The following is a 14,054-nucleotide window of genomic DNA, read 5'->3' as shown; positions in this document are numbered from 1 at the left end:
TTCGAGGGACAGATATTCCTGGTAACCTGGTACCTATAGCCAAATCAAAGGAGCAGGCATATGGCTGCTTTTCTGATGAATGGCCTGACAGGAGGGTTGGAAAAGCCCTATCTGCCAAAGACACGCAAGGATAATTTATATGGTGTTTAATATTGTCTTAGCAGCCCCAGTGAGAAACTGGAGCACAATTACTCTAGGTGTTTTCTAGAGAGGATATTTGCCTCAGGAAGGAATTTCCAAAGGATTATCTTACTTTGGGGCTGGTTGCAACTGAAATTTATCTCCACATGGAACCAGAGTCGCATGCCCCAGATGAACTGGTGACGTGTTACAGAAAAGGCAGTCTGCTGAGTTGACAAAAACTGCATGCGTTTCCAAGACCGAAGGAATTTTTTCAGAGTTCAGGCTAATAACTGAGGATACAGGAAAAAAAAAAGAGAAATTACACTGGAGAACACTAAATTCTTGTCTAGAACTGGGAGTCTGACTTTTTTTGTTTTGGGGGAGGAGGCAAAGGAAACAGGATAAGAGAGATATTGAAAGCAAAGTAAAGAACAGCAGTCTATCACAAGAAGTTTATTTATTTGTTTTTCCTAAACATGTGACACTTCTTAATCATTGCTAGGAAATAATCATGCTAGCATAATTGTGTCTTAAAAAGACCTACAGGCAGAAAGTGAGACACGGAAGCGAGCAATTCATAAATCAGCATTAAATGAAAAGCTGCAACTAACACAACCAGTAAAAGCACACTTAACAGTTAACCATTGAATACAAGATTTTAGAGACATACTGACTTTCTAAGATTTTTAAATGAAACTTTAAAAGGTATTTGATGCATAGAGTATACACATGCTAGCACTGTGTTCAATCCCCTTAAGATATAAAACAAAAAAGTGCCAGTCCTACTCCAGCAGAGGAAGGTATATAGAAATGATGTTCAGAAGTACACATTTAAATAAACAAACATCACAGAAATTCAGAGAAATTTACTTCATGCTTATAGGTAGAACATCTAGTTGACATTCATAGCCCTCATTTGTTTTTTATGAGAAAATTACTATTTTGCAATTGAGTCAGACTGCTAATACAATCTTGAAAAATTGCTGGAATACTGACAAATGCAAAAGCTAGCCCTTAAATTATGAATTTAATTTTAGGTAAGGCATAGGTTTTAATGTCTAAATTTAAATAGTATGTAAAGCCATTTATAAAATTTTAGCAAATAAGATTCAGCGTAGGAAGTACTGAAGGGATGAAGTTGAGGTTTATTCAGGATGCTCATAATCACTGAGAAAGATCTGACAAGACTGAAGGAATGTTCTTTCTTGTAGTGGAGCCTGAAAGACTTTGCCCTCCGCCGCCCCCCCCCCCCCCCCCCCCAGTGTTCAGCAAACAGCTAACACTGAACAGACTTCAAGTTACCCTTTCATTAGTACTGAGTTATGTGGCCTGCAGGAGTACGAGCAGAACTTGAAGGATCTATTTCATTGACCTATACTATTCCCAATATAGCTAGGGATATGTACAATGTGTATAATTTCAATGAACATCATTAGCTTGTAGAAGCCAACCAATTATTTTGCACTGCTTTTCTGTTTCTTTGGTACTCAAAACACTGACAGCTTAGCACCTTCTTTAGTCCAGGCTGTATTTACAATGACAAATGGCAGCATATTATTATTTAGAGAATAAATTTGTACTGAATTAAAGTTTACAGATTTCAAAGCATTTATTTTCTTTCTTTTCTAATCTCCCTCTGGCAGGTTAAAAAATCAAAGGCTGCAAGTTTACGCTGCAAGGTTGTCCCACCGTGCATCGTATGTTCGTGCTCTACTGATATTCAGTGCAACCCCACCTCCCCTCAGTTTAGCTTCATAAGAAAACCTTCACCCCAGTTGCCAGTACCCAGCTGACAGAGTTACTTACCAATAGCCTGAGCAAGGGCTATTACAACTTCCTGGCATGTTGTGACTTCGGTGACCCCACACACAATTCTCTGGACTCCATCCACCCATACTTTGAGCTCCATGGTTCACCAGATCATCCAAGAGCCATGAATGCAAATCAGTCAAGTCATACTTGCAGCTATACCAGAGATAATGCAGCAGATTTCTCTCAGCAGCTAGAAGAGAAAAAAACCCTGGTGTTTATAGTGAGGCATTACCAATTCAAGAAGTTAACAAATTCACCGTAACATCTATTGGGTAGAAGAGGCAACGCAGCCTCCTTTCTTTAAAAATAACAACAGGAATCAAACATCCCTTGCTTTAGCAATGTCTACCCATTCTGTAGACATACCAGAAGTTTCATTACAGTTTACTTCCTAAAATATTCAAAGTTATTACAAAAAAAAGCACCAAAAGAAATGGCATTAAATAAACAACTCCAGAGTAAACTTACAACGGTTTCCAGTAACAGATGCCCTTCTTCCTTTATCTACTCCCTGGATGTCTCAAGGGACTGGTTATAGATCCTTTCAGTGTTTGTTCAATAACTCCTAGCAGGTAGTGGCACAGCAACACCAGGGGGAAACATTTTTAATTCAGCCATCCGTGAGAGTCCCACCTTGCTCTCCATACAGAAGCAGCTGAAGGTTCTTGGTCCCGACAAACCTGTGCATTTAGTACCAGCACTGGAAAACCCAGAAAGGGAAGCAAGCAGACAGACCGCTTCTTTCTTTCTCCCAAACAGGAGATGCATCAGGGAAAGCGTTGTAGAGGTGGTTTAACCCCTGCCAACACTGTGTTGGTTCTGTAGGGAAACAGACTGGCTAAAGTGTTATCCTGGGTTTTTCCATAGGCACTGCAAGGACTACTAAACCAGAAAGCAAGCCATACCATCTAGCCTAGCCAGTTCTCGCTTTTGAGCATGGTTCTACTGCCTTCACTGAAATAAGGCCAAAGTCATACCAGCTAGTATGGTGTACCTGCTCCCAATTTAATTTTAAAAAAGAAAATCCCCAAAGTTTGTAAATGGAAAAAATGTTCAAAGGGTCGCTTTTTTCTGAAACAGAAAAAAATCCCATGAGTCCAAAACTCACTTTCTGCATTCAAATGCTGGGAAAACTCTGAAGCACAGAAATAAAGTTAGAAACCTCAGGAGCTAGGTTAGGACCTAGCAATCAGTCATTTGCCTTCTGCTGTCTTGTTACCAACAGTCAAGCTGCTCAAGGTTTATCTAGTGTTAACTTCTAGATTAATTACTGGTCTGAACTCTAGTGGTTTTGCTATGGGCTCAGCTTTTGTAGGAGCTGCTTTTCTTCTGCATAAACGGATCCACCGGCATCCTGGCTCACAAAAGCTAATTTCTAGCTGAAACTGCTGAGATGCTGAATTTCAAAAATTTCAGAGTAACAACTCCAAGAAGAATTGTCTTAAGAATAAAAAAAACAAAACAAAACAAAAAACAAAAACCGAACACACCAAACCCCCCACCCACCCCAAAAACAAAACAAAAACCAAACCACCAATAACGGTGATTTTTCTTAAAATAAAAAAAAACCCAAACACAAACACAAAAAAACCACCACCAAAAAATCCACCAAAAAACCAAAAGCAAAACTTAATGAGAGCGCTGGGTTATTTAGGCAGATAGAGTAAAAATAAACCATTATACTAAAATAAAGGAAGCTCATGTATTCAGGTAATCCAATATGGATAAAGTCATAAAACAAGTAAAGACAGTATTTTTGAAGAATTAAGTACTAGGAAAATGGATAACACAGGAATAGAGTAAAAGAAATCTGAAAGTTATTTAGAGGAGATTAGTAGAGACAAGCAGGGTAGGGTTACACAAGAAACGTGGAATCTGATGATGCTGATGAATTTAACAGAACTGCATGTGGAGACAGAAATGGTGCAGGAAAAACTCGGGGAGCAAATATTTAGGACAGTTTCTGTCTTACAGTCTAATTAGAGCTGCTTTCTTGTGATGAAGTGAACAGCTCTTTCTGCATCAAAAGATGTGCTAGTGCAGCCCTCAAGCTAGAGTGGAAAGACGATTTCCCTTCTACAACCAAGTACTTCATTCTGCAGCTGACAAATACCAACGCATGATCCAGCAGACACAGATCATCGCCTGAGAAGCCGCGGCAGTCAGCAGCAACACACCTCAGAGCCCCTTTAGAGCCAGGGCAGGCACACCACATTGACAGGATAAGCTTTAGTGGAGAAGCACTAAGCAAGTCTGCTGTAAAGTCAGGCCAGCACACACTCCATTTTCCCTGTCCAGATGCACCCATTTAGAAAACAAAAGAAAGATGAATAAGTCCAAATGTATAAGTAAAACCAGATTTGAAATATGCTTGTATAATTAAATCAACAAAAAAGTGATAGCTTTTAACAATACCAGTGTATACAGAACTAGAGTCTTTTGAGACATTAGTAAGCATCTGCAAACCCAAAGATGTCAAAGAGTTTAAACAAACATTTTCCCACATAAAGTGACATACTTCAAAGAAAACTGCTATCCGCACAAGTATTCACAGTGTACAAATAACAGAAACACTTCAGTCAGGTAACACCATTTTGATGTACCGATAAACTAAGCAGAAAAAAGCCTTTTACTAGCCTGTAATATAACAGCGACTGAGAAAACACCTAACAGGCCCCATCAGTGACCTCTTTTGTTTATTCCTGGACCAGTTGTCTTCACAAATAAATAGACCTCACATTCCAAACCCAGCCATAAGGAACTTTATTAATTAACTTAGTATCTTGCTGAGAGTTGAGCAGTTCAGATTCACTGGCACAAAACAAGCCATCTCTCCATGTGACAATGCACACGCCAGCAAAGCAGCCAACAGCCCTAATTGTTTTTCTGTCTGTCAACATCCAAAGTATTATCTCAATTTAGCAAGCCAGCAAATGCATTTTTTCCCCCCAGTCAGCACACCATGTACAGTCTTGTGTTCAGTGCAGATCAGTTTTGGTCATCTGTTTTCCTACTGTCCATCTTTAAAAAAAAAAAAAAAGACTAAAAAGAGGCATCATTTAATAATGAAATATTTGCTGACACTTCCAATTTTGAAAACAATATTGGCCAAAGTGGCAGATGATCCAAACAAAGTATCTTTGAAACAGTCCAAGGTTGGGGGAAATATTCCCATTCATTTCTGACAGGGCAAATACTTTTAATAGACTAAATAGCAATAGCGAAACAATAAAAGCAGCCTGCGGTATGTGCTTCCATCAGACCAATATGCAGGGCTGAATTAAAGGACTGCGTGCCCCACAGGTGCTAATGGGATTCTTTCAGGGACCTGTCACTAAAAACAGAACACACACAGACATCAGAAATGTAAGATCTGTATGCTCATCATAGTTTCTAAGCAAAGCTAATCTATAAAAGTAAAAAACAGTAAATCTAGGATTGGTTTGGTTTCTAGGATTGTGCAGTAGAAGTTTTCAGAGAGGTCTGAAAACCAGAAAACCTTTTGGCCCTATGTCTATCTCTGCTTCCCAATTATAACTCTACAATACCTTTTTATTAGCATTTGGTTTTCCTTCTTTATTTGCTGACACTTAACGCATGTACCACTAATAGCTTCTTGGCCTTTCCACTGAGGGCCATTCTGACAGCCCCAAATACATTATTTTCAACCTGAAGTTTGTGTCCTGAATGAACATCCTTGCTTTTGCAATGTGCAAAAGGCAAAATAACACTTACCTCCAACACCGTACCAATTTCTCTCTGAAGCCAATGGCAACGGTTGGGGGGAAAAAGCTGACGAGGTTTCACAATCCCATAAGTTCAAAACCAGTTAACCTTATGTGTAACTTGTTTTTTAGCAACGACTGGGAATAGGAAGGCAAAGCTAATTTACTGAGGAGAGGCACACAAGCCAAAGCATGCCTCTGATCACAGCTCCCCCCCAGTATTTCAGTGATCAGCTCCACAGTGACAGGTATTTCTGATTGGAACCAAGCATCGGAAACCTGCCATCCCCCAGCTACTTTCTCCCCTCACCTCTCTCCCGTGTGCTTTTTGTTCTCCACTACCTTGCCTCAAGCCTCTTCAATTACGTTGTTTGCCACACATTACACAAGTTCTCTTTTTATCTTAATTGGCTGATGATATCTTACTCTTTCAGACATTTGTTCAGTTTTTAAATGTAAAGAAAAATCCAGCACATATATAAATATATATATATATATACCCCCCCAATATATATATATGCTACTATTTGGCTACCTCTTCACAGCTAGTTTACAAACTACAAAAAGGCTGCGACTTCACAGAAGACAGCAGAACCGACAAAGTGCAAAGGGCTTTTCCTGTATTTAAGAAAATGAGATATTCTGAGCAGATGTTTGCAAAACCTATCTATCCTTGACATAAGTGTTAAGCCATGAGAAACCCTGAGAGCTAAAATTAACGTGTTGGTTTCACCTCATTTCTAATCTTTAGAAGGTTCACATCATCTGAAAGCAGCATGCACCTCAAATCAGGACTAAAATTCTGCTGAAGCCAACCAGCAACTTTCTGTTCCCTCAAGAAATAATCAGCATGCTGTTTAGTATCATAGAATCATACAATCATTAAGGTTGGAAAAGACCCTTAAGATCATCGAGTCCAACCATTAACCTAGCACTGCCAAGTCCACCACTAAAACATGTCCTCGAGCACCACCTCTACCCGTCTTTTAAATACCTCCAGGGATGGAGACATAACCACTGCCCTGGGCAGCCTGTTCCAGTGCCTGACTACCCTTTCGGTGAAGAAGTTTTTCCTAATATCCAACCTAAACTTCCCCTGGCGCAGCTTGAGGCCGTTTGCTCTCGTCCTATCCCTTCATTACTAGGGAGAAGAGACCAACCCCCACCTCACTACAACCTCCTTTCGGGTAGCTGTAGAGAGCAATAAGGTCTCCCCTCAGCCTCCTCTTCTCCAGACTAAACAACCTCAGCTCCCTCAGCCGCTCCTCATAAGACTTGTGCTCTAGACCCTTCACCAACTTCGTTGCCCTTCTCTGGACACACTCCAGCACCTCGATGTCCTTCTTGCAGTGAGGGGCCCAAAACCAAACACAGGACTCGAGGTACGGCCTCACCAGTGCCGAGTACAGGGGCACTATCACCTCCCTGGTCCTGCTGGCCACGCTATTCTTGATACAAGCCAGGATGCCATTGGCCGCCTTGGCCACCTGGGCACACTGCTGGCTCATGTTCAGGTGGCTGTCAACCAACACCCCCAGGTCCTTTTCCGCCAGGCAGCTCTCCAGCCACTCCTCCCCCAGCCTGTAGCGTTGCATGGGGTTGTTGTGACCCAAGTGCAGGACCCAGCACTGAGCCTTGTTGAACCTCATACAGTTGGCCTCGGCCCAACGATCCAGCCTGTCCAGGTCCCTCTGTAGGGCCTTCCTGCCCTCCAGCAGATTGACACTTCCACCCAGCTTGGTGTCATCTGCAGACTTACTGAGGGTGCCCTCAATCCCCTCATCCAGATCATCAATGAAGACGTTGAACAGGACCGGCCCCAACACTGAGCCCTGGGGAACACCACTCGTGACTGGCCACCAACCAGATTTGACTCCGTTCACCACCACTCTCTGGGCTCGGCCGTCCAGCCAGTTTTTAACCCAGCGCAGAGTGCACTTATCCAAGCCATGAGCAGCCAGCTTCTCCAGGAGAATGCTGTGGGAGACGATGTCAAAGGCCTTACTAAACTCCAAGTAGACAACATCCACAGCCTTCCCCTCATCCACTAAGCAGGTCACCTTGTCATAGAGGAAGACCAGGTTAGTGAAGCAGGACCTCCCTTTCATAAACCCATGCTGGCTGAGCCTGATCCCCCGATTGTCCCACACGTGCCGCGTAATGGCAGTCAGGACGATCTGCTCCATGACCTTCCCCAGCACCGAGGTCAGGCTGACAGGCCTGTAGTTCCCCAGATCCTCCTTCCGACCCTTCTTGTAGAGAGGCATCACATTTGCTAGCTTCCAGTCATCTGGGACCTCCCCGGTTGACCAGGACTGCTGATAAATGATGGGGAGTGGCTTGGCAAACTCCTCTGCCAGCTCCCTCAGTATCCTCAGGTGGATCCCGTCAGGCTCCATGGACTTGTGGGCATTCAGGTGGAGGAGCAGGTCAAGTGACTGCCACCTCTTCGACAACTGGGGCTTCATTCTGCATCCTATCTCCATCTCCCAGCTCAGGGGCCTGAAAACCCTAAAGATGATCAGTCTGACTATTAAAGACTGAGGCAAAGAAGGCATTAAGTACCTCAGCCTTCTCCTCATCCTCCGTGGCAAAGTTTCCCTCCACATCCAACAAAGGAGGGAGATTCTCCCTGGCCCTCCTTTTGTTGCTGATAGATTTGTAAAAACATTTTTTGTTATCTTTAACAGCAGTGGCCAATTTAAGTTCTAGCTAGGCCTTTGCCTTTCTAATCTTTTCCCTGCATAACCTCACGACATCCTTATAGTCCTCCTGAGTTGCCTGCCCCTTCTTCCAAAGGCCATAAACTCTCCTTTTTTTTTTCTTCCTGAGTTCCAGCCAAAGCTCTCTGTTCAGCCAGGCCGGTCTTCTCCCCCACCTGCTCGACTTACGGCACACGGGGACAGCCCGCTCCTGCACCTTTGAGATTTCATTCTTGAATAACACCTAGCCTTCCTGGACCCCTTTGCCCTTCAGGACTGCCTCCCAAGGGACTCTGTTAACCAGACTCCTAAACAATCCAAAGTCTACCCTTCTAAAGTTCAGGGTAGCGGTTTTGCTGACCCCCTTCCTTACTTCTCCAAGAAAACTCTATCATGTCATGGTTGCTGTGCCCAAGACAGCCTCCGACAACCACATCACCCAACAGGCCTTCTCTGTTCATAAACAGCAGGTCCAGTGGGGCACCTTGCCTGGTACACTTAAAAGTGAGCACAGTTTCATTCGTAATTAGCTATAACCAAACATCTAGAGTTTGGCGTTTTCCCTTTATTTCTCTTTCTCCATGCACTATGGCCAAGTTGTGCTCCTTGCCTTTCCCTATTATTATACCAGATAGGGCTCTGGACAAAGAGGCAGCTTGTTCCACGCAGGCTGGCATCTGTTAATAACAACAGTTAGTTAGCGCAAGCAAGACTTGATTGAAAAAAGAAATACCCACCCCCAACCACAAATAAGCCAGTTCAGCTACCCAGAAAGAGCTTATAAACCATTTAGAAGAGTGTGACAGTACCAGCCATGAACAGGGAGGCATTTGGCAGATCCTCCCTACCATAAGAATCCTGGTATAGATAAAAGTAACATTTTCCGGATGAAGATGACTGCAAATACAGAATTGGCTACTGGAAACAAGCTAACTACTATCTACCAAAAAGCCTCCTCCCTTGGACTGATGAAGGAGAAATACCTACAAGATACACTGCTTCCCATCAATAACTAGGCAAAAACCTTTCATGGCAGGTTCAAGTCAAAATATCAAGTGTAAATCTTTTGCACACAAAATTTTATTAGAAAGGAACGGGTTGTGGTTTTGAAATCAGTGCACAAATTTCTTTTTAAAAGAAAGTGTTTATACAGAGGTAGCATCCAATTTTTTTTAGTGGGGCTAAGCGATTTCCTCTTCTGGAATGTTATTCTTTTGCTATTCCAGAAGCGTGCTGAGAGATAATAAGCACCGCTTAAAACAAACCAACCAAAGGTCCCACAACCATGAAGATGACAGTGTTGAGAACAAGCTTGAGAGAGAGTTTAAGCACCAAGGAATTTTCCTCACATGAGACTGGCCAAGAGATGGTCTAACGCACGCCTGTGTGAAACAGGCCAAAATCCAGATGCCACAAGCGTCATCCAAGACATGCACAAATTAAATATATATGCACTACCTGTGGCAGCACAGGAGAGCACCAAGATGTGAGTTCATATAAAATCTGAACTACAAGAGCTTGTTTCTAGCCACAATGGCTGCTAGAAATCTTGCCTCCAGAAGTCCCAAAGTCACAGTTTCCCAGGCAAATTACTAGTTGACTTCCATCCAAGAACCCTCAACTGTCTAGTCCAGGAGCTGTTGCTTGCTTTGCAGTTTCTCCTTGTGTAATGCAGCTAACAATATGGTGGGGAAAAATAAGGAAAAGAAACATTGTTTTGAAGCAGGGGAAGCTACAGTTGATATTTTTCCCTAATGACAGAACATCCTTCACCCCTCCTTGAGCTACAATCTTTACAGCACAGGAGAATCAAATTGGAACTCTCTCTTTGTATTGGTGAGAACTGACTAGAAAGAATTATTAACCTGTTTTCTTTTGGGGTTGGGGGAGCGATAAGAGGAGGTAAAAAGATTCATCCACACCTTTTTTGTCATCTCTTTTAAAGACAAATTTTATTAATGGCAACTATCAAGTTATTAGTTGAAAAGAAATAATTCTTCCACCTTGAAAATTATACTTGTAACTTCAGTATTTTATTTTAGCTCTCCATCTGATCTCTGACTTCAGTAAGGGTGTTTCTCTTTAGGGCATCTTCTTACCTCACAATGTCTTAATCTCAGCCCTTGCATTTCTTGATTCTTCATTGTTTGCTGTTCTAAGCCATCTTTGTCCAATATGTAATTTGTTTCCTTTTCAGATACACAGAAACAAATGACTTATCTCAAAGGCCTCAGCACAACCTGTCCCTTCCCCTTCTCCTCCCCTTTTTCCCCCCCTCGTCAACAAAAGAGATGGAGGCTGAATCCAAGTCTTTACTGTCCCTGGTGACCTTCCCTGAGCAAGTTGAAGGCCACACCAGTATACCAAGATCATCCCCAAATTCATCAGTGCTCTTCCTCCACTATCATCAGTTAGCTTCATTAAGCTGGCTCATGATTACAAGCAACAAGCTGAAGAAACCTGAGATACCGTTCAGCAATGATTTAACTGCAGCACAAAACAGGATTCACCACTTTGGGAGCTGCAGTACAGATGAGGTAGCTAGAAAGCCTCATGATCACAGGCTGTGTCTAAAATTCACATGCCTTCATAGAAAACTAAGTTCCAACCTGCTGTCATGAATACATATTGATGGCTGAAGTGCCAATGCTTTCAAAATCCACCACAGTCTGTAACAGCTTCTATCTTGCCTCACAATTTTGAAGCCACAAGGCTTGACCCAGCTGTGTTCCAGAACATTTTCAAGTCACCCCAAAATGTTTGAAAGAAAACAAACCAGCAGGTGAGCTAATGAAAGAGATGGCTTATTGAAGTTCCTTTTTATTTGGTCACTGTTAAGAACATAACCTTGCATATTTAACAGTAAGTTTCACACTCTCACACAGTCTTGAATTAATTTAACAGGAACAACAACTCTGAAATTAATACTGTCCTTTCCCTAAGATTAGATATAAAAAGCATCTGAACTCCACATAGACTTAAGGTACAAAAACTTAAGAGCATTTTGGAGACAGTGACAACACTCAAGTCAGACAGTCCCAAGGATCTTTGCTTCTACTAGCTAGATTTCAGTCAGACAATTTCAAAGCAGAAGTTTAAAGCTTAAGTTAAGAGCATTATATTTAGGATATGTACCAGCAAACCAAAACAACATCCAATGCAGCCCTTACTTTCAGCTCTTGACATAGATAAGGTTTATTTTGATACAAGTCTGAATTTGGTTCAAGCAGGCTTAATTGCTACATCCCAACCTTGAACCTGTTTCAGGATTAGGACTAAAGTATCATCTGTAGGTGGTTTTACACAAAGCACTCCTTTTCTTCACTCTGTATTCCAGCTCCTGACGAAGTTATCAATACGAAATATCACAATCCTACTAGAGAGGCAGGACTGAAAGGATCCATCATAAAAAAACCTCACTGTTTGCCACTGTTCTAGGAAAGGTTGGATAGTTGGTAGCAGCATGGCAGAGGTTAAGACAGTTAACAGCTGGGATGCATTTTATTCTGTGACAGAAGAATGTCCTATTCCAGATATATTAGCAAAGGAGACTGCACTGCATCTAAATTCTGTGACAAACAGCTCAAAACAGTCATACGCATTAAATAAACATCTCATGTTTCATCATCTAAAGTCAACAGGCATATACTTACTACACTGTAATGTCTTCCAAAGCCCTGTAAGTGTTTGTGCTTCATTAGCATCAAACATATAGTGCATTTGAGAAAATAGCAACTACAACTTTATTAGTAACAGCAACATTAAGTGGAAGTCACATTGATACATCTCTAATATGGTCTAAATACTGTGTGGGAGTGAAAGAAAACAAAAAGAGCAGAGGAATAAGCAAGCTATTTCATTGTAGGAGAAATATTTATATGAAAGCTACAATACACACAGCTTACTTCAAAGTTGCCTTACACCTCAAGATGCCCTAGCTTCAAAGGAGAGAAAATAGGCCATTCTCTCAGCTGGTTTCAAGGAAGACACAGCCCCACCAGTTCAGCATTTCCCTCTCCTCTTATGGTTTGCCTGCAAACACTTACAGCCAGTTGAGGGATTGAAGACATTTGTGTGTAATTGCCAATATTTACACTAACAGCAATGAGGTCATCTGTTCCGTTTTTGCAAGAACTGGCTTAACTCTTGGTTTTGTAGCACTGAATCTGTTCTTTACAGTTCAGTCAAGCCCATATGCAATATTTGCTGTGCTTTGTCATTTGACTACAGCCACCCAGTCACAGCTGTCAAAGTGAGGTGTTCCTTGGACTCCAAATGTGAACTGAGAGCAAATTTCGTAAAGCTCAGAAAAACATACAAGAACCTTATTACACTTTCCATGTTTCAAGATATGGCCCAAAACATAACGCCATCTTCCACTATGTTTTTGGGAAAGTTGCATGCAAATGAGCCCATTTCTCCACTTCCATGCTTGCACCAAAGGATGCAGGAAATAAAATACATCTTACAATTGAAATATCTATTTACATTTGAATTAACTGAAGTTTTAGAAGTCAATTAAGTATATGGTTTAAAGCCATGGTACTACATGACTACTAAAAAGAAATCTCACTATAATTAAATGCAATTCCTGAAACAGAAATAAGGTGAGGCACTTTCAACTTAATCAAGGTAACTGTTTTAAAAAATTGTAATCTCAAAGCTTTATTCAAAAAGTGGCTACATTATTCATTAAACATTACCTAAGAAATCAAGTCACTCTCCTGGCAACCTAGAAAAGTGCAAGACAGAACAGAACAAATTTCTACAAGGAGTCTTTAAACAGTTAAGGCAAGTAAGAGAAACGGGTGGGAGGAACCAATCCCTGCCTAAAATTCACACTTGGCTATGCTTACTTCCACATTTCCCCAAGCACAAAAGAAATTCTTTGCTTCTTCTATTCTCTATTTATAGGACTCAGATGGATCACTTAAGTATTTCCCCTCTTTAGACAATTGTGAGCTTGGGCAATTTTATTTATTAGAGCAAAATCTGAGGTAATCATAATACACAACAATAGCTTATGGACTAAAATACTCTACTGCATTACTAAATTCCCCTAGCCCTGCTTGCAGTGCTGTGGCAGTGCTACAGCCAGCTCCAAGCCAAGCCTACACCACTTCGGCCAACTGGCCACACTGTCTTAAAATGGATGTGGAACTGCAATACCACCTCAGGAGGTGAGTATACTTCGGTATCTCTGCTCTATTTAGCTGATAATTTCAGGGAAACTGTTACAAACATCATACTTTCTAATCCACTAATTCTCTTTAAGTTTGGCTAAAACTCACTTAAGAGGTTCAAAACTCACTGGGAGGGGCAAGAAGCGTAGAGATGAGTAACATCACTATAAACACACTTCCCCTTGGGAAGCAGTCTTTACAAAGATCACATATGGCATTCATAGAATGACCCAGCAAAGAGCTCTTCAGGAAAAACAGGATGCTATGCCAAAAAAAAATCAACAGCAATTAAACAAAAGTCACAGTCTGCAATACCAATGGAAAATAGATGTTAGGTCAAATTCAGTATAGCAAGAAAAAAAAAAAAATGCTGTTTTCATTTTCCTGATCCTACCTTCATTTTCTGTTGCAATAATTTTTAAGCCAGCACCACTTTCCACTTACCGATTCCCCCCCATATTTTCAGACACTGTCTACATTGTGTACTTTGAGATACAGCCTTTCATTAC

General features: G+C 41.5%; 1 protein-coding gene across 2 annotated transcripts in view; it reads right to left on the bottom strand.

The window, feature by feature from the left end:
* The window catches only part of RASSF8 (Ras association domain family member 8), a 96,051-nt gene that overhangs the window by 22,313 nt on the left and 59,684 nt on the right, over positions 1-14,054 (bottom strand). For both annotated transcript variants that reach the window (XM_087766815.1, XM_009465087.2), the window contains one exon: positions 1,930-2,125. In XM_087766815.1, the coding sequence (XP_087622941.1) occupies positions 1,930-2,032 (103 nt within the window). In that variant the 5' untranslated portion in view covers positions 2,033-2,125. The remainder of the gene's footprint in view (positions 1-1,929; positions 2,126-14,054) is intronic.

The sequence above is a fragment of the Nipponia nippon genome, unplaced genomic scaffold (assembly GCF_047370975.1).
Source record: "Nipponia nippon isolate SJK-2023a ecotype South Korea unplaced genomic scaffold, ASM4737097v1 scaffold_3, whole genome shotgun sequence".
Taxonomy (NCBI): Eukaryota; Metazoa; Chordata; class Aves; order Pelecaniformes; family Threskiornithidae; genus Nipponia; species Nipponia nippon.
Note: the sequence above shows the minus strand (reverse complement) of the source record. Positions and strands in the feature narration are given on the sequence as shown.